Below are 20850 nucleotides of genomic sequence, written 5' to 3'. Positions count from 1 at the left end.
CCTGGACACAGCATATTATACCATGCAGCTGTGGACAAGTCTACATAGGCACCACCAAACGCAGCAATGCCCAAACATTAATCAAGGAACATGAAAGGCACTGCAGTCTACTTCAATCAGAGAAGTCAGCCATAGCAGAGCATCTGATGAACCTTTCAACAGAAAGGAAGAAACTATTAAAATGAACAAAATGTGGCTACCAGTACTAAAAATCTCTAAAATTAAAACAGTAAATAATAAACAAAACTCAAACACAGGGCAACTCCAGACAAGAAACAATCAGGAACACCTAATCACCTCTCAACAAGGAAATTTCCCTGGCAGTAACAAGCCACACCTAAAAACTGTCAGGCCATCAAATGCTAATCAAGGTGGCCAATTGAAACAGTCACCCCTAGCTCCAACAGACAACAGTTCCCCCCCCCCCCCCCGGAACTTCCACAGATATATAAACCTAATTTTCCTAGTTTCTACAAACCTTACAACCTCTGAGGATGATTGCCATAGATGCAGGTGAAACATCAGGAGAAAATGCTTCTAGAACATGGCCAGACAGCCCGAAAAATCTACAACAACCCAGTGATTCTGGCCATGAAAGCCTTGGACGATAAGCTGAAAGGTTCTTCACTGTAACCACCACTGCCCTGGCCTTGGGGACACAAAATAGCTTTATCGTGCCTGTGCCTAGATTTAGATGCCATTTCCCTGGCCTTCAAGGGAGAGAAGTAGAGGCAGTATCTGCTGGACTTAAATCTCCTCTCAAACTGTCTTCCCTTTTTTTTCTTTTCTGTCATGTCATAATTTGCTTGTAAGCCTGATGGCAAGGGTCTATTTTGTTGTTGTTGTTGTACCTGTAAAGTGCTTCTGGCTTCATGATTCCAATTCTATAGACTAAGTCAAAGCAAAAGTCAGCTTTGAAATAAAATTTTCAGGTACCTGGAAGGAAGAGAGAGAGAGATACCTCAAATGTTCTAAACCAGGGGTCCTCAAACTAAGGCCCGAGGGCCGGATACGGCCCTCCAAGGTCATTTACCCAGCCCTCGCTCAGGGTCAACCTAAGTCTGAAATAACTTGAAAGCACACAACAACAACCCTACCTCATCAGCCAAAAGCAGGCCCACACTTCCCATTAAAATGCTAATAAGTTTATATTTGTTAAAATAATTCTTCATTTTAATTATTGTATTGTTTTAAAGTGGGGGGGGGGATTGCACTACAAATAAGATATATGCAGTGTGCATAGGAATTCATTCATGTTTTTTTTCTAATTATAATCCGGCCCTCCAGTCTGAGGGACTGTGACCTGGTCCTCTGTTTAAAAAGTTTGAGGACCCCTGTTCTAAACAGTAGCTTTAAACCAATTTTTAGTGAAAAGTCTGTTAATAACTTAATATATTTGTTAAAACATATCTTAATGTACTAACAATACTTAACATTATTCTTATTCAAGCTTTAAAATACTTGCATGTATGCTAATAAAATATATGTCCGAGTAAAGGCTTCTCTCCACACTAAGATATTCTAGGAATCAAGTTCCATTAACTTCAGTGTGATTCATTTCCCAATATATACTTATAAGGTTACATTTTTTGGTTCATTCATCTGCCCCTCACCATTTATTCCCTTAACCAGATAAATAGATAAAATATTTATCAGTATGCAAAATTAACTATACATATTTCTCCTCATTGCATATAAATAAAATTAACATGAGAAATCAAACCTTTGGTTTGAATAAGTGGATGTTTTTAAAGAAACACCACTCATCATGGCACTAATGGCACTTGCTCTCCTTCCCAGCAATGGAAAGACTGAAAAATAGCATCTAGATGGCACAAATACAGTGTTTTTTTTAAAGGATGCATTGTTGTGACTGTATATTTGTAGTCTTAACATGAAAGAGCCCAAAAAGGCAGAAGGAAGACCTGGGATTTGTTTTGAGGGTAATATTGACCTTGGCCAATTAGGTCAGTGACTAATGATAAGCTTGACTTAAATTGCCATGAAAGCATTAGGAAGAAAATCAGCATGAGCAAAGGAACAGACATGACCTTTCTGCTTTTCTAGTAAGGCATGTCCTTTGTTTAGAATTATCGTTTCATTATGAATGATAGCAGCTCAGAGTTATATGAATAGGTCTTGATCGGCAGGTCTTGATTGGAGAGTGTTATTGTGCAGAGCAGCTTGAAACTCTCCTGAAGCCAGTTATATCATCTGTCAAGGGGTGGGGGAGGTCAGGCAGACAATACACAACCCTGAAAGTAGAAGTGTGTGCTTGCAAGCTGCAAGACACGGGGAGAATGGAAAGAGATTAGAAATCTTTGATCCTTAACATGATGGCTGTCAAACTGGGGTCTTACAGTAACGTCAAGAAGTCAGTTGATTTAACTGTTGGTGAGTGAAGCCCTGGCATATTGTATTTGAAAAGCTGAGTTTTACTGTATTTATACATCCATATCTTATTGTATGTGGGTATGAAGGCGCTTTCTAAGAACTGCAAGTGGGTGGCACTGAATTAATATTTTATGTGACCTAATTTTAAAGAACAGCTATTGTAAACAATGCTTTTGTGTTTCAAAAGTCTTACATTAAAATTATTGATTAGTTCACATAATTTGCCTTTCTTGTAGATGTGCAGTTTTTCTAATTTTAAAAAATTGTTAAAGACCAAAGGCATTCAAATTAAGCTATCTCAAAATTTTCTTGAAGAGATTTATTATAGAAACTGGATGCCGCCTTGGTTTGTATGTGGATTAGACTACAGTTCTGTTTATATTTATCTTTATGAATTCAGTGCAATTTGTGTTGTATTGATTATTGTGTTGTTAAGTAGAAAGTTTGTGGGTGGTGTATATTGAAATAGTGTGCTAATATATGTGAATAAAAGAAAGATTTGGGGTTTTTATGTCATTGAAATAATACAAATAGTTCACATGAACTATGTCTATTTCATATATATTTGCTAATTCTAATATATTAACTTCTACAGAGAGATGTGATTCTGATCATTTGTGGCTTATTGAAGAAGTTCTTATTCAAAAATAATTTTAAATTACATTATTTCATAATTTATGTTTATATACAGTAAAAGTTTTCAATCTGGATGTTACTAAGCTTTGATATATTCTATATCTCCTGATTTTTTTTAAAAAAAATGCTTAATTCTGCACTTCATTCTGTATACACCATATAATAAGAGTACTGCATTCATCATACTCTATTTCAATACGTCTCATAGTGGTTTTGATCCATCAGTTCTTAAACAACTATATGGCTTATACACAACGTTTGCTGCCGAAAGATGAAAAATTTAAAGCAAGGATTTTGAGAATCTAATCTCTGTTCGTTTTCTGGAAAAATCCATAATTTAGTTTCAAAAATGATACCAATATTTAATAGTTTATTGTAGGCATATATTATTGTTTTATGTTAAATGGGCATTTTCATCCTAGCCTAGCAGAAGAGAGGTATATAGAGAGATGTACATACATGTAACATAGGTGTAACTGGGATGGACCTTGCTATCCACATTATTTCTCTTCCAAAGAGCAGTGAAAGGACAGACTTTATATTCTGATAGAAATATATAATATTGTATATTTTCATGCAGAGCCATTAGTTATTACCAATTATTCTCTGTGTGCTATTTGAATCTATAGAGCTGAATTAAGACCTACAGCCTTATCACACAAGAACTGCAAGATTAGGCAAAAAGAATGCATACCATTCTGGGATTTGTGGGACCTCTCTGCCCCCTCCCCTAAACTACAGGCCCCAGAATTCTGCAGGAAGGAGGCAGCCACAGAATTTCAGATGGGATTGCATACTCTTTACCTACTCTTCAATCTGTAGTGTGATACCAGTCTTAGTCATTCTTAGAGTAGATCCACGGAAATCAATGGGATGAAAATATTGATGAGTAAATTAAATACTATGGGCCCCTAGTATCAACAGCAGTTTGATTCCAGGACACCTCCCCCCCCTACACACACACCAAAATCCATGAATGCTCAAGTTTCATTATATACAATGTCACAGTAAGATTGACATTGCTTTTTAGAATGTTAAAAAATACTTTAAGCTCTGGATAGTGGAATCTGTGAATATGGAGAACTGGTTGTAATCCTCCATTTAATTCTGTTCTGTTAAGACTGGATCCACTCAATCATTTTTGTGCTCCTTTTTTCTTAAAGGGAAAACCTTCTATGAGTTGAGTTGGGAACAAACTAAAACGGGGACTTTCCTTGTGGGGATGAATGAAAGGCAGATTGATAGGATTAAAATCTGGAAAAGTTAGGTTAACTGTAAATGAAGGATGGGAAGAAAGACTAAGTAAGAGATTTCATGAACCTACAAGTCCCATCAAGTTTCTAAAGGGCATAATTTTTATGAATCTCTTACAAAATGGGCTAGGATATATGTCCTACTGCTGTGCTCCCTTGCCTTTTCCAGCTGTGTGATGATTAGAAATTAATTGTGGAGCTTTTCACACGCCAGCTTTCCATAACATTCTTACCTGTTGAATTTACAGAAACAAAAGAAACTGTCTCATACTGAGTCAGGCCTTGTCAACACTGGTGGGTAATTGTTTCAGACAAGGGGTTTTTCTAGACAGGTACAATTTCTGAGAATTTTAAAGCCATGTTAAAAACTTCTTTGTATTTCTTATGTTTGAAAAACTGATATTAGTATGGTTTATAGGCTAAAAATGAGTTTGTTACTTTTGATACATAAAATGTATTATATACACAATATGATACAGCAATGTAAATTTGTTTGGCATAACATTTTTTGTATTTTCAAGAGAATTTTCAAAAGTGCTTAAGTTAAAAAAAGAACTAGTAGATGACCTGGTTTGGAGAAATGCAGTCCAACATCTCAGATTATTGTGTATGTCATAGTAGCATATGTCTGTTTCTCAGACCTGTAATATAAAATTTTGCTTAATTAAAAAAAATCTTCTGACAGTATAAATCCAAAGCTCTTGACATATTAAAAGGGTGTCCATCCCTGTAACAATATTTTGGATAAAATGTCAGAGGGAGAAAATTAAACATATTTCCTATTAAAATCAGTAGGCTTTAATAGTGTTTACCTGGTGGAGAGTGCAGAACTAAAAATTAGAAATATGGTATATACTTTGAGGAAAATGTGGAGTATATTGGCCTGGCATGCTTTTCATTGTGGTCATGTTTTTGATAGTGTTTAAGAAATTTGGATTAGATATTTTAGAAAAAATCATCCTGTAGAGTTTATTTTTCTTTCATTTATATTCTCTAGGCAAACCAAACTACCATCCAGAAGCAGATTTGAACTCTTTCATACAACTCAATTGTAGCACTGTTATTTTGGTTTAACTTCCCTGGTTTTATGATATGGAATTCTGGGGATTGTAGTTTGGTGATGAAGTACTAAAGCTCTCTAGCTGAGAATTGTCTGTCTCTAAACTTCTGGCAGTAGAAATGGAAAGATGTTGACCAGTTCATATTGATATGGAATCTCCAAATTTGAAATTCAGCAAATCTCACATTTGAATTTGCTGACGTCCCTTTTTGGAACCAAATTTTGTTTCAAAATACATAGCAGTTCATAGTTTTAGGATAATAAGGTATAGGGATGCTAGAGTGATGTATATTATTGCTATCTTTTATTGTCATTTTGAAATCAGGAAAGGCCACAACTCAGAGATATGGGACCACTCTGCACGAGTTTTTGGTGCTTGTCATTGAATTAAAATGTGACTTTTAATTAAAATGAGTTAGCAGCCCTTCTTTTATCTGGAAGCAAGTTTAGAGGGTCAATTTGGATTCATATTCATGTTGATATATGAAAACAGTTCTCCTGCAACCAATTGCTTCTCAAATTGGCTAGTGTTCAGAAGCCCTGCAGGTTTCACCTTTATTTATTGGAGGAATAGGGCAATTACAGTTGTTTTTTCTTTTAAAAGTTAAAATACATACTAATTGACTACATATGTGTAAAACAGATTAAATTATTTTTGAAACTATTTTAAAATAGCTGATATCAATAACAAATTAAGTATTCATTAAATGTTCTTTATTAACCCCCCACCCCCAATTAAGCAATGAAATATCTTGGTCAAGGTTGACTATTATTAAATTTATATTTATATGTTAATAAACCTTTAATGTACTCAGCCTGACTTTAATTAATGTGACAGTAACTATGTCTGAATGGAAAAACTGAAATTATCTATGATATTGACTATATTGTTAAACTTAGTTCCTTTTCTTATTGACTATAGTTCATCTAGTAATTGGCTACCAAATTTTGACAGCAAACCACAATACAGGAATACTTCAGTTAACGTTTTACTAAGTCTTTAAATGCTTGGTCCCTACATTTTTTTCCTTTTTCTTCTGTATAGCTAGAAGTTGTTTAGCAGCATCAGCGTGAAAGAGAACTAGAAAAACATTGACTTGTGGTACAGGTTTGCTGCAGGGTGCCTGTAGTAAAGGGTGAAATAAAGCTAGAGCTTGGAAAAAATTAGATTCTATTTTAGCCTTTTATTACTATAGCTCTGACCACAGCAGGCAAGATGCTTCCAGTGCCCCTTACTAAGTATGTATAAACAGCAAAACAAAGATAAAAGGGAACTATCCCCAGCATTTCTTAGAACTTTAGCCAGAAAGCCTATCCCTATGTGCATTTTGGAAAAAGGTTTCAAGTAGGCTCTAAAAGGTTCAAAATGTTGGTGTATATTTATGCAAGGTTGCCTAACCTGACTGTTCCATTTCACATGTGTATATTGCTTGCTTTTGAATAAAAACGTCACTGAAATATGTTGAACTGCATTCTTGGTGGTAATAATAACTTAATTCTTATATCCCGCCCAACAAAAACAGAATAAAATATAGCACAATTATTGCGTTTCAATAATTAAAATCATAAAACCGAACAACAGACATCGTAAAAACTTAAGAACAACAATAACCATCAACCAGGTTAGGTTCCTGGTGGTCCAGGAACATATCTCTATTTTCCTCATGTTATTTCTCCTCCTGATGGCATGTTCTGTTAAATTGATTCCAGGAACACATTTACTTTGTTAAGCAATGTGTACCTATATAAATTTTTAATAATAAAACATGAATGGGAACAGAAAAAAAAAAAAACATTTGGAATGTGTGACTTGTACGTAGTTTGCAGATTGCCCATCCCTCAGTGTTTAAATTCTCCATTTTCACACTAATTAATAGCTTGTTCATTTGTTGCTTATGATATATTTTATGTGAGGTATTTGCTACTTCCCATGAAGAAAAGTTTGAAGGATGAGGACATGATGGATCTGTTTTGTGTATTCTATGATGCAGTTGTGTCTAGGATGGTACCACACTGGATTAATCAACATGTCTGCCATAGTGATATTGAGAGTCTTGGTGCATATTTGATGGTAGAATTGGTGGGATTACATAACTGATCCTTTAGTTTGGAATAAGATGTCCTTACCTCATGTCTTGCACTGAGTATGGCAGTGAAAAAGTCAGTCTTTTTGCGTAGACTGAGCAGGGAAGTCGCTCTTTCTTATTCTCAATCTGTTCTGCCACTGAACGCTACATTTACAATCACACATTATTTTGTTCTGAGAGCAGCTTGTGAGACGTTCAGGCTTCTTACTCCATTTTTCATCAACTAGAGAAGAATTATTTAGTTCTACCAGAGGATTTTTCATCCAGTAATTTAGGCAGAAACTGGGTGGAATCAAATGTTTAAGTTCTGTAGCTGATTTTTTAAATATAGAATAGTTCTCATATCCACAGGGAATACATTCCTGGACTTTGCATGGATACATGAAACCATGGATAATAATGATCCCTATTATAAATGAAGAAGTTACTGAAAATAATAATAATAATAATTATTATTATTATATTTCTTACCCGCCTCTCCTAATGGCTCAAGAAGGGTTACAGAACAATTAAAACACATAAACATGGCAAAAATAACACAACCCCATAGCTTGTCCCTCCTGTACCTCCCAGTTAAATCACTTAGGTCATCCTATCCCGCCCTGTATCCTCTGTTTTTATCTTTGCACCTTGGCCCAGCCATTTTGATTAACTCCTTATCCCTAATTTTATTTTACTTCATATCCGGTGTTATATCCCATTGTGTTAATTTCCTTTTACTGTTTGTATGTTACTGTTTTATTGCTGTAACTTATTTTAATTTTAATTATTATTTGCTGTATTTATTTATTTACTGTATTCATTGGGCTTGGCCCCATGTTAGCCGCCCCGAGACCCTGGGAGGGGAGATGGTGGCGGGGTATAAATAAAGTTTAATAATAATAATAATAATAATAATAATAATAATTAATAATTAATTGAAATGTACCTCTATAAAAGCAACACACCAAATCGTATCTCTGTAAAATGCACATTAAAACACACAAAACAGATGAAACAAAGAACACTCATTTAAAATTCATGCTTAAAGACTGTCTGGGTAGGCCTGCTGGAAGAGATAGTTCTTTACATGTTTTTAAATTCCGACAGCTCATTTAGCTGTCGGAGTTATTCCGGTAGGTCATTCCACAGCCTTGGGGCAGCTGATGAAAAGGTCCTCTGGTAGATGGCTGCTAGTCAGGTTCTGGCTGGTTGGAGCAGATGCCCCCAGAAGATCTTAGTGTGTAAGGTGGATTATATGGGAGAAGGCAATCCTTTAGGTAACCTGGACCCAAACCATGTAGGGTTTTATAGGTCAAAACCAACACTTTGTACTTTGTCCGAAAACTAATTGGCAGCCAGTGGAGTGACTTTAGGATAGGTGTAATATGCTGCTCACTCCTAGATGTTCCTGTAACCAGTTTGACTACCATGCTTTGACCCAGCTGGAGTTTCTGAACTTGGTACAAGGGAAGCCCAATGTAAAGCACATTGCAGAAGTCCAGCCTTAAGATTACCAGTGTGTGCACTACCATCTTCAGGTCCTCCAAATCTAGGAAGGGCGTATGAGTCGTAGGACTCCTGACCATTTCATCTACCTGGACTGAAATTTGGAGAGACGGATCCAGGAGCACTCCCAAGCTGCGATACAGTCTTTCAAGGGAAGTGTAACCCCATCCAGAACTGGTTGCCATACCTTAATTCCCAGATTAGGACCCTTGATGGCAAGCTCCTCTGTTTGTCTGGATTCCGTTTCAATTTGTTTTTCCTCATCCAACCCATTACCTCCTCCAGGCATGCATTCAGCGGAGACATGCTGTCCTTAGCTGAAGCTGTTTTTAAAGCCATGGAGAAATATATTTGAGTGCCATCAGTACCCAATCCTTACAGATGATCTCTCCCAGCAGCTTCATGTAAATATTAAAGAGCATTGGGGATAGAATGACACTTTGTTGGACTCCACATAACAGCTCCTTTTTTGAGGAGCAGCTATCCCCAAGCACCACTATCTGGAACCTACCTGAAAGGTATGACCAGAACCAGTGCAGCACAGTGCTTCTGATTCCCAGCCCCTCCGGCCATTCCCGAAGGATGCCATGGTTGATTGTATTGAAGGTCGCTGAGAGGTTTAGAAGCACCAAAAGGGACACAAACCCCTTGTCAGTATTGAGACAGAGATCATCCACTAAGGTGACCATCCACTAAGAAGATGTAGCTTGTACAGGAGTTAATAATGAAAACTATGAATAAATGAAACTGTGTGTATTGGTTATGGGGAGTCATTCTGATGACTTGCAAAGTGACATCTTTATAGGATTGTAACTAAATTTTCTTTGTAATTAAATGTGTGAAGCATTTTCCATTGAAGCAAATTTGGGGTGGATAGCCTATTGTAGCTTTATTAGTGTGCATACCGTGTCATATCTGACTTCTGACTTCAGGAAATTACTTCTACAAAAAAAGACTGCAAGAAACTCTGAATGAAGCAGTTTGGGTAACTATATTTCAAATAGTTTATATTTGAAATATAGTTTCAAAATAGAAAGCTGTTACTAATAATGCATCTCCTTCATAAGAAGGAGCTTAATGAAGGTTGTCCCGAAGTTCCAAAAAATCACTGATGATAAAGGTCATTAGGACAAATATAGGAATATTAAATTAAATACAATGATGGCAATTGTTATTTATTTATTTTATTTATTTCATATCAAAAGCATTGCATACATTAGTATAACACCGATAAAAATAGAAGGAGCACAGGTGGCTAAATATATTTTAACCAAAAATGGGCAACAGCAATGGCATTGTCTATAGCCTCCAACAATTCGTCCTCTGTACATGAGGCAGGGCATAGTGGACAAGCATACAGATGCGGAGTTGTCTGTTCTGCTCCACAGTCACGCAAGGTGTGGGATTCTTTTAGGTAGTGCCATTTTGCCAGGTTGTCTTTTGATCTGGCCACTCCACTTCTGACTTCCAAGGGACTTCCAAGTTGCCCATTCTTGGTTTGCCCCTGGAGGAAGACCCTCGTGGGGGGCCATCCAGTTGGGGTTTCCTGATTTAGCTGCCCAGAGGGATACTCTTGCTGTTGCTGGGGGGACGCCAAGAGGAGTGGTAGTTCTCATAAAGCTTTTCCTGGATTTGAGTCTACTGGGAGGAGGCTGGTAGGTGGCTTTCACAGTGTTTAGCCTTATTTCTCTCACATTTAGCAGCAACTTTCAGTTGCACATCAGGGGGGGCAATGCCAGCTAGCTTGTAGAGTTTATCAACAAGTGTAGGTTTAAGACACCCTGGGATTATTCTGCATGTTTCATTCAGTGCTATGTTCACCTGCTTTGCATGGGCAGACCTATGCCAAACAGGGAAGGCATACTCGGCAATTGCGTAAGACAAGGCCAGGGCTGATGTTCTTATTAATTTAGGGTCTGCACCCCATGTGCTGCCAGTAAGTTTCTGCAGGATGTTATTGCGTGCACTACTTTGTGCTTGATGTTCAAGCAGTGTTTCCTATATGCTATATGCATCATCCTAAATATCTCGGTGTCACCTTAGATCGAACACTAGCATATAGCATATGGCAAGTGTTGAGAGAGGTTAACAGAAGAATCCTAAACTGTTCAGAAGTAAATGCATTGAATATGCCCCATGTTCTTTATGCCCAGGTAAATGGGACTGGAGTTTTAGATTATGCTTTCGAGTTAACCGCAGAGTTCCCAAACTACCTAATAGTGTGAAATATTTATCTCACCTAAGATTCTGGGCATTAACCCAAACATAATTATGCATTCTAATTTTCAGCTTACAGTTGTAACAGTAGAAACTGAGTGGGAAAAGCATGTTTCCCTTGATACAAGGGAAGCTTGGGAGCGATCACATTAAAAAATACTAATGAGATAATAAATGTAAGTGAAAGAAAATACAGATTATAATACAACAAGCCATCATTGAAACATATTTTCTCATTAGCACTAGCTGCTCCAGTCACCTGTCAATCCCCCCAATTGTGCTCTGACAGAAGGATGCAACAGGAAGAAGTACATTAAGTACATTTATTGCTGTTCCACCCATTCCAAGCAATCTCTTTTGCACTAAGTAGTGGTGATGGGTTTTTTGGTCCCTTTGGATTTTTTACTGAACAGAACATTGCACAGAGCTCACCGAATTCATCACTGGAACTTACTGTGTTTTCTGCAAATTGCTCAGTGTTTTAAAATATCAAAAGGAAACCTTGCAACTGTTGTCTTTATGTTTTGTGATGAGATATGTGTGTGGAAGGTCTTACATGTTCAAGAAGCCCTTAGCTGTGAGGCAGTCGAAGTGTATCTGAACCTGTCATAATACACACAAGATTTTCAGAGACGCTCTGTATTTTTTTTCCAGCTTCTGCTTAGGTATGCAAATTGGCTGTATTTTCAGGCTTGCTGTGGCTTCCAGTTACATATTCAGATAAGCACATTAGTTCTGAAAGCTCCTGTTGTCTTCGATAAGAAATGGTAGATGTAGAGGATTTTGAACACCTGACCGTCTTCATTTAGCTGCTGCTTGGATGTACAAGCTTTAAGGGGAAAAACATGACATATTCATGGGTGCAAAGGACTTTTGATGACGCAAATCAGTCTCCCTAGCAACGAAACAATAGCATAGCGCTTTCTCTCTTAGAGGGTGAAAGAACATGTGCCTGAAAGATTCGCTTTTATGGCATAATTATCAACTGTATTAAAACAGAAATGCTTGCTTTTTATCTTGGTTTATATACTCTTGTTTTTTTTTGTTTTTTTTACATACAACCAGGTTCAAAGGTAAAGTAAGGGATATACCTGAAGCCACACACAGCTGGAACCATAGTATTGAAAAAATGTCTTGGCTGTATAGTCAGTAAACCCTGAAGGTGTTGCATCCTTCTTTCAAACAGACTCTTACCCAGCAAGTGCTTCAAATCAAAGCCGACAGTTTTCTAGTGTTGTTAGCAATTTTGTGAGAAATCTTGGTGTTGACTCTGAGAGATTTTTTTCCAATTTCTGAACTCAGGAACGTCAATGAAGGAGGCAGATTTGTGGAACGCAGTGGATGCTTTAGCCAAATCTGTTTTCTCTTTTAAAAGAGGTAGAGGAAGCGTACTCACACCAGAGATCCTCACCAGAGAAACCCAGTCATACAATATTACTGTACCATGAAACCCAGTAAGTGAACTTGGCCCAATCACAATTTTTTGGAATAATTTATTTTATGGGTTTGTTGTGAGGGAGAAACACCGTATATACCATCTTGGGCAATTTGGGATATAAATGCAATAAATAAAGATCCATCCAGAGGAAAAGTGTTCTTGCCATATATCAAGGGAACCACTGACCGCATAAGGGAAACTGATGAGGAAACACAACATACAAACTATCTACAGACCCACCAAGAAAATCCAACAAATGCAACATTCAGCAAAGGACAAGAGGAATCCTCTCACCTCTGCAGGAGTCTACCGTATACTATGCAGCTGTGGACAAGTCTACATAGGGACCACCAAACGCAGCATTGCCCAAACACGAATCAAGGAACATGAAAGGTACTGAAGACTACTTCAACCAGAGAAGTTAGCCATAGCAGAACACCCGATGAACCAATCTGGACACAGCATATTATTTGAGAACACAGAAATGCTGGACCTCTCGAACAACCACCATGTCAGACTACACAGAGAAGCCACTGAAATCCACAAGCATGTGGACAATTTCAACAGAAAGGAGAAAACCGTGAAAATGAACAAAATCTGGCTACCAATATTAAAAAAAACTCTAAAATTACAACAGCAAAACAACAGAGAGGAAACAATCAGGGACAGCTAATCATCTCTCAACAAAAAGATTCCCCCAGGCACTAACAAGCCACACCAAAATACTGCCAGGCCATCAAATGCTACTCAAGGTGGTCAGTTGAAACATTCACACCTAGCTCCAACAGACAAGAGCTCTTTCTCCCACCTTGGACATTCCACAGATATATAAACCCAATTTTCCTAATTCCAACAGAGCTCACTACCTCTGAAGATGCTTGCCATAGATGCAGACAAAACGTCAGGAGAGAATGCCTCTAGAACATGGCCATATAGCCCGAAAAAACCTACAACAACCCAGCAATAAATATTTTTTTTAAAAAATGATTTAGACCAGGGCTTCTTAAACTTTTTCCACTCATTACTTCATTTTGCCCTATAAATTTTTATGTGACCTTAGATATATAAATGTATAAAATAGGTTTTTTAAAAAATCAAACATTTACTGATAACACTGGCCAACACACATTGTAGTGCCTCAAATGTTAGCCATGTTTCTACTTGCTGATTCCAAAAATGGCTCTAGTTTTCCCTTATCAGCTCTAATTTTTGAGATACAGAACATGTACCATATATCAGTTTTCATCTCCTTGCCCATACAAATTCATGATCACCATATCTAAGAAACTGGAACTGATGCAGCCTGTCTAAACAATCCTATTGTTTAAATCAGTAAATAGCCCCAGGAACACACCTAAAAAACAATATTTTTTATCTATTATGCTGTGTAATAAATTAGCATTTGCAAGGCTTGCTAAACAGGTTGATTTTCTTTTTGTGGAGTACAGCTGAGCATTTTCTGCAGAGTCCACTGCAAACACTCCAAGTTATTGCTAAAAGATTCACATATATGTCTGGGTGGCATTTAGAAACCTTTTACTGTTGCCAATTTTTTCAAGACCCCAACTGAGTTCAGGGGATCCTATTTGAGGTTGGGACCCACAGTTAAAGAAGCAGTGATTTAAAATAGGTATACATCTCATGACTCTGGGATAGGTTTCATAATCAACCCTTAAGCTTCAGGTTCCTCCATTAATGGAAGGGAGTGATTGTGATCTATCTTGTAGGATTTTGAAAACAGAAAATACATAAATAACCTCATAAAGAAAATCCCCCCCCCCCCCCAATTCAGACTTCTCGCATAGGGATATTTTTAGACAAGGCCTTTAGTATGCACTCACCCTACATCATTCACAAAGTGTTATCCGATGTATTTTTATCTCATTTGATGAAGTGGGTTGGAATCTACAAAAAATTGGGCCACACTAAATGAGTCTGCCTTTTGAGGCCCTATAAGATGCTTCATTGTTATTTTTCTTGAAACAGATTAGATAACTACCTAAGATCTCGTAAAACTAGTTACTGAACTAAAGTCTAAGAATCAGTTGCTTTTGCTTATCTTTTCTTTGATTTCCCTTGTGTAGGTTGGTGGGTTTTTATCCTACCCCAGTTACTCAGAATGCTTAGAAAGCTCTGTGTGGCTTTTAAAAAGCATCCCTGTCCCTTGTCTTTCTGATTCCTATAGTGGTAACATTAGAGAAATGTTATTTGCCTTGATATTGGAAATGATGTTATTTCATAACCTGAACTTTGTGACTGCAGACAGTGTGTATTCCCTTGTGCCCATTGCTGTTTCTGTCTAGTGCTTCAAATAGGTACTGAACTGTGGTTCTTCACTAGAGAGTTGCAATATTGCTGACTAAAACACCATCCTCTGTTTTTAGGGAGTTGGTGTTTAGACAAATGCACAGGCTCACATCTGTTCACCAGACAAAGAGGATGAAGTCTCATGGAAAAGAACATTATTTAAAATAGTTACTTCTTGAAAATTATGGATGGGAAGTTTTTTAAATTTGGAAACTGTTTTAAATGCATTTTTCAAAGAAATAGCTATTTAGGGCAAGTAACATGATTTGTATCTTTTGGGATACTATTAAATTGTATCCTACTCCCATAACTATACATTTGTTTTTTATGAGCATTAATATCACTTGATATTGTATTTGAAAAATTGGGTTTATATCCATAAAGGTCGTACCAAAGTAAAAACGTCCTGCTATGTGTGTTTTCTTTTATTCTCACCCTCTTTTTCTCATGTTTTATGTTTTTTAATATAGTGTGTTATTCTTTGCACTTTCTAAAACATAGGCAGCACATATATTATTTGTTTTTATGTTTTGTGCTTTCATGACAATGTTTGTTTCTTTTTTTTGTGGTCTTGTTGGTTGTATTGTTGAAGGTTCTGGGAAGATCTGTTCAGTTGGACTATATTAGATGTTATATTTAATATGCCTTAGAATCTTGACTTGATCCTTTAAGCAAATCTGTTGGACATTAATGGCATATCCAAAGAATAGCAAATATATTGCACTATTCTGCCCTGCTTTATCTCTTCAATGCTTTGTTTAGATCCATGAAGGATTTTGTACAGATTTTATGTTTATATACAGTCAAGGCAGAGGAAAGAAGAAATGGTCAAATCTGTTTAAAAAAATAGAATGACACTAAAGCATGTCAGAGATCACTATATAGGCAAAGCATGATAGCAATTCGGATCTAGTCAACATGCCTAAATACCCTAAAGGCATTAGATCTCATCTGATCTTGGAAGCCAAACTGGATCAATTCTGCTTAATAATTGGATAAGAGATGGCCAACCAATACCAGGTGCTGTAGGCTATATTACAGAGGAAGGAACTAGTAAAACCAGCTCTTGAGTAGTCCTTGCCTAAGAAAACAGATGACTTGATGGCACACACACATACACACATACGAGTAGAAGTCTCAAGTCAAAGCCTAGAGAGGAGTTGTTATTTTTTCTAGAGAGTTAGGCACTGTGAGTGTCCTCTGCAGCCTGAATTTGACTGAATTATATTGTGCCAAGTCTACGCTGTAGTTCATTTGGCATATTGTACATTGGTGATCACACTGTTTCTAACAAATGGCTTATATCAAGCCAATGTGTAGTCCAGTAGTATTATATCCCTATGTTGGGGACCAGAATAAGACACCCTAGCAACAGTCCCCCCCCCTTCTCGTTTTCTTCATTTTCCTAGAGGGAAGGAGGTGGGAAGAAGAAGTAGCAACAGTGTGTGTGTGTGGCAGGATGGGACAAATGGTGAGTGGTTGTGTGTGTGTGTGTGTGTGTGGGGGGGCAGGTTGTTTACCTAAGAGTGGTAAGGAGCAGGATGTCAAAAGATAGAAGAAATAAGGAGAAAGATGGGCAATTTGGGGAGGAAGGAGGATGGATGATCTGGGTGATGGACAAAGAAAAGGGTGCTTTATGATGCTAATAAAAGTTTAGTGACATTCTGGGATGATCTATAAAGTTTTCACACCAACTGGAATGTTCAAGTTATGATTAAGAAGTTCAATGCAACATTTAAGTTAAGCTGAAAGCAGTAGTTTGAGAGATATAAAAAATACAAGTCTCTCAAAACTTCTAAGAGAATAATCTATTTTAAACTATTCTGGGAATACTCTTGAGAATATTCTCATTACATAGTGCTAAATGGGCTTTGAATTCTGTTCTGTGAAGAAATCAGGTTGACAGAGCAAGGCATTCTCAGCAGAGGTACATTCTGCATGGCATATCCTCGCTCCACGTTGCCCCACTGCTTAGCTGGAGCTCTCTTCTTTTAATGAAAGGGTTAACAAATCCCCAAGCATATTGCTGAGTGGTTGATGAACAAATACTTTAATTACTGATATTTGCTTTTCTGCTATACTGTTCTTAAACTCTGAAATACTTTTACGGTGGTTGAGATTTATTGGAATATGTTTTGTAGGTTTTCTGTATGATAGTTGTTAGCCACTCTGAGTCACTCTTGTGAAATGTGGCAAGACATCAATTTCAAATATAAAAGTCAAGTAGAAGAATGGGCTATCACCAGAATGGATGACATTCAAGGAGGGGAAGGGCTGTGGTGAGTATTCTGGAGGTGAATTGCCTGTAAGAAAGTAAAGTCAGAGAGGGCACTAAGAAACAAACATTATTCCCAAACAATATTGTGAATGCAGTAATCCTTGGAATAAAGTCAGGAAGACTGGTAAAAGTTGAAGGCAGCAGGAAAAGAGGAAGACGAAGTGACTCAATAAACCAAACCCTGGCCCTGAATTTTTCAAACCCTGCTCTTTTGGAAGTCTCTCATTCTACACTGTCATAAAAAACCAAATTTCTACTTTGAATTGGATTATATAGCAGTGTAGAGTCATATATGTTGGAGATCAGCTTGAGACTCCTGAGGCTGATTGGTTCACTGATGATTTAGAGAGGATTATGGGATTGCCTGTGGGATTTCCCAGGGCTCTAAATGATGAAGATTCAAGTCAGGGGAATTATGCTTCTCTCTGTGAGAAATCTGACTTGGAAAGTTCAGGACTTCAAGGTCAGTCAGAGGAGCCAGAAACTGCAACATTAGATAAGGAGTTGGGCGAAGAGATAAATGATACAGAAGGCTCCATAACTCTATAACCTGGAGTTATGGAGATCAACAATGGTCTTTGTTTACAGATCAGAGCAAAAAATAGGCATTGTAGGTCAGAGAGATTATGTGGGAAAGTTGGGGAGATATTTCATGGGGAAAAACATTGGTGCCTATTAATTAGCAAGTTGTTTACCTAAGAGTTAGTTCAGGCAATGTAGCATTCAAGTGAGAAGGTAGACCTGAGTTTTCTGATTCTTGTTTTAAGTCAAGCCTTTGGCTTTGGATTTAAGTTTCCTGGAAATATTCTATGTTCTTGTTTTTATATTCCTGCTCAAGTTTTACTCAGTATATCTTTTGATTGTGTTCTTGTGACTTGAACTGTTTTACCTTGGGATCTGCATGGGACATTTGGCTCACTGTTTGAATTATCATCTTTTCCTAAACCTTTTTAAATTATACATCTACTTTCTTTATTCCTGATGTTTTGCATATACTTTTAATGTGTTTCTATAGTAAACTGTTTATATTCTGGACTCTCGTGTGGTGCTGTGGTCATAGGTATTCCTAGGCCTTGAGTTCAACAATATAATCCAGTTCAAAGCAGATTATCTAATTTGACAATCTGAAGTATATGGCAGTATAGAAGAGGCCAGAACTTCCATAAGATGAAGATAAATTTATGGCAAATCCATAAGATAAAAATAAATTCCAGCACAAGTGTAGATAGTGTAGTAGAGAGTAAACTGAAAAATAACATTTTAGTATAAAACCATATTTTATGTCAGTCTGTATTCTTGGAAAGATTTCACTGTAGTGAACCTATGTATTTAAAACTGAACATTTAATAATGGCTTAAATCCAGTTACTCACAATTAGAGCCAATTCACTGATTCGACTGAAATTTAGCATATGTTTGTGAATTCCATTGATTCAGTGGAGCTACTTCGTTCAGAATAAAAGTCACTAGATTTAGGCAAATGGTTTTAATTGCTTAGAGGCAGGATGGGGCTAATATGATCATTGTGGTGGTTTACTGTCTAAGTTGCTACTTCATGAGCAGTGTTTTGAGCACCGAATATCTGAAAAAGTTGAATGCAAATGAAATGTTTTCATCATTAATTATTAAGGAATGTTAGATTAAGTTTTTGGTATTAATCTCTTTGAATCATAGAGAAATCAGTATGGTATTTCTTATGATGTGGCAAATAATGTCTGTAGGAAGATTATCAGTGTATTTGGAAATTGAATTCCAGATGTTAGTTGCTAAAAGCTGTGCTTGCATTTTCAAATGACTGAGGTCTTTCATTTTTTCTGTCCAGTGTCCTAGGCTTAACACCAGTTATAAAGTGAAGTGCAAATTGAAAGTACTCCCTTTCAACAAGAATGCATTTTAAATTTTGAGCCAACCACATGTTAAGATACTTCAGATTAAGAAATAGTAGTAGACTTTCAATGAATTTTTGCAAAACATTGCTCCCTTTGGCTGTTATTCTTTCTTCTTCTAGCCATGGAAATGCATTCTTCCATGGGTGGGCAGAATACTGCAGTGCTCTTTCAGCTCTCTGTTCATTTGCTTAGAGCTCAAGGGATGTAATACGCTTGTCAAAGTATGTGGCTCTTCCCAGCCTGAATTTGTGGTGTGTAGCACTCAGTCTGTGTTAGCAGGCAAATGGCTGTGAAAAAGCATGAGAAAAACATACTTCATGGAATCCTTTAAATAGGCAGAAATCATAGAAAGCAGCTTTGGAGGCTCGAAGACTGAATGAGACAAAGGAGAAGTGAGGTCAGAGTGGCAGTGTAGGAGGGAGTGGCTACACATTCCCAGTGCCTTTGAATTTCATTATGAAATGATGTTTTGAGAAACAATACTGGTCTTTATCCCTGTATCCAGCCACCACAAGTCTGATTTTCAGCAAAATATTATAAACATAATATTTTAAAAACTTTGTTGACATTTTTTTAATTCCCGTGTCCCTTTTTTTCTTTACTTTTATCATAATTTTCTAACAAAATCTCTCTTTCTCATTTCTTAGCTCCAGTGATAAACCGGTTCACCAGACGGGCATCAGGTCAGTGTACTACATTTGTCTGTTCTGCTTTTCCTGCTATTGAAATGTTTCAAATTCTAATTTATTATTGCTTTACTTAAGAATGCTAACATTACCTATTGTAGAACTAATTTGTTTCCTTTTAGCTCTATACTCTCTCCCCCCAAAAACTGAAATAGTTGTCTTGTGACAAAACCTTGTTAATTTTAGAGTGTAAAAATGTCTAACATCAAGTGATTTCAGTTGGCTGTTGTACAACTGCCATGCAGGAATTTGTTGTCCCATTTGAGTGTGAATCTCATTTAACACTGGCATGGGCTCTCTCTTGACACCAGTAATTATATTTTCTGTAGCCTTTTTATCCTGGAGGAATTTTTCAGGTCTCCAGGAACTCTGACTTGAAAAGTTATTATACCTGCAGTTCATAGAACGTTTTTTTTTTTCAGTCATGACCTCCTATGGAACCCTAGGTTTCTAGGGAACCATGTTTGAGAAATGCTGATCTAGAGTATGTAGACAGATATAAATAAAATTACCATATGTTCTGTAGGTATTTCCACAGTGGTCAAGAACATCCAAATATTTTCTCAACCTAAATGTTGTACCATCTTCTCAAATGTCAGGGCCAATTGTGAAGTAGTAGTAGTTGTTGTTGTTCAGTCGTTCAGTAGTTTCCGACTCATGGACCAGCCCACGCCAAAGCTCCCTGTCGGGTGAAGTTGTTGTGTGCCTTCAAATCATTTCCAATATATGGGAACTCTAAAGTAAACCCATCCCAAGATTTATTCAAAGGGAGTTTGCCTTTGTCTTCCTCTGAGCCTCACAGTATGACGTGTGCAAGGTCATCCAGTGTGTTTCCGTGGCTTAGTGGATCCAAAACCTGGCCTTCTAGTCCAACCTTCAAATGACCACATCACACTAGCTCTTCCATTATGAAAACTCACCAGGAAAAAAGACTAGAATGACAGTGCTTTCCTTAATTACTACTATGTTCCTAAATACAGGCTAAAAGCAGAAGCATTTAAATTGTTTACGTTGTAATAATGTAATTCTTAAGCATTAGATTTTCACTCATTAAATCTTCATGTTTTGATTTAGAAATTTACTGATACGTTTGCAATGAAATACTGAAGATTGGGTTG

General features: G+C 37.0%; 1 protein-coding gene across 2 annotated transcripts in view; it reads left to right on the top strand.

Moving 5' to 3' along the window:
• The window catches only part of PRKAR2B (protein kinase cAMP-dependent type II regulatory subunit beta), an 80752-nt gene that overhangs the window by 10420 nt on the left and 49482 nt on the right, over positions 1-20850 (top strand). The window contains exons 1-2 of one of the 2 annotated variants that reach the window (XM_060778376.2): positions 2232-2394; positions 19694-19729. In XM_060778376.2, coding sequence (XP_060634359.1) covers positions 2334-2394; positions 19694-19729 — 97 coding nt within the window. In that variant the 5' untranslated portion in view covers positions 2232-2333. Of the gene's footprint in view, positions 1-2231; positions 2395-19693; positions 19730-20850 lie in introns of those variants that run through there. The other variant, XM_060778375.2, reaches the window with a different exon arrangement.

The sequence above is a fragment of the Anolis sagrei genome, chromosome 5 (genome assembly GCF_037176765.1).
Source record: "Anolis sagrei isolate rAnoSag1 chromosome 5, rAnoSag1.mat, whole genome shotgun sequence".
In the NCBI taxonomy this organism is placed as follows: Eukaryota; Metazoa; Chordata; class Lepidosauria; order Squamata; family Dactyloidae; genus Anolis; species Anolis sagrei.
This window is presented reverse-complemented; position numbering and strand designations above follow the sequence as displayed.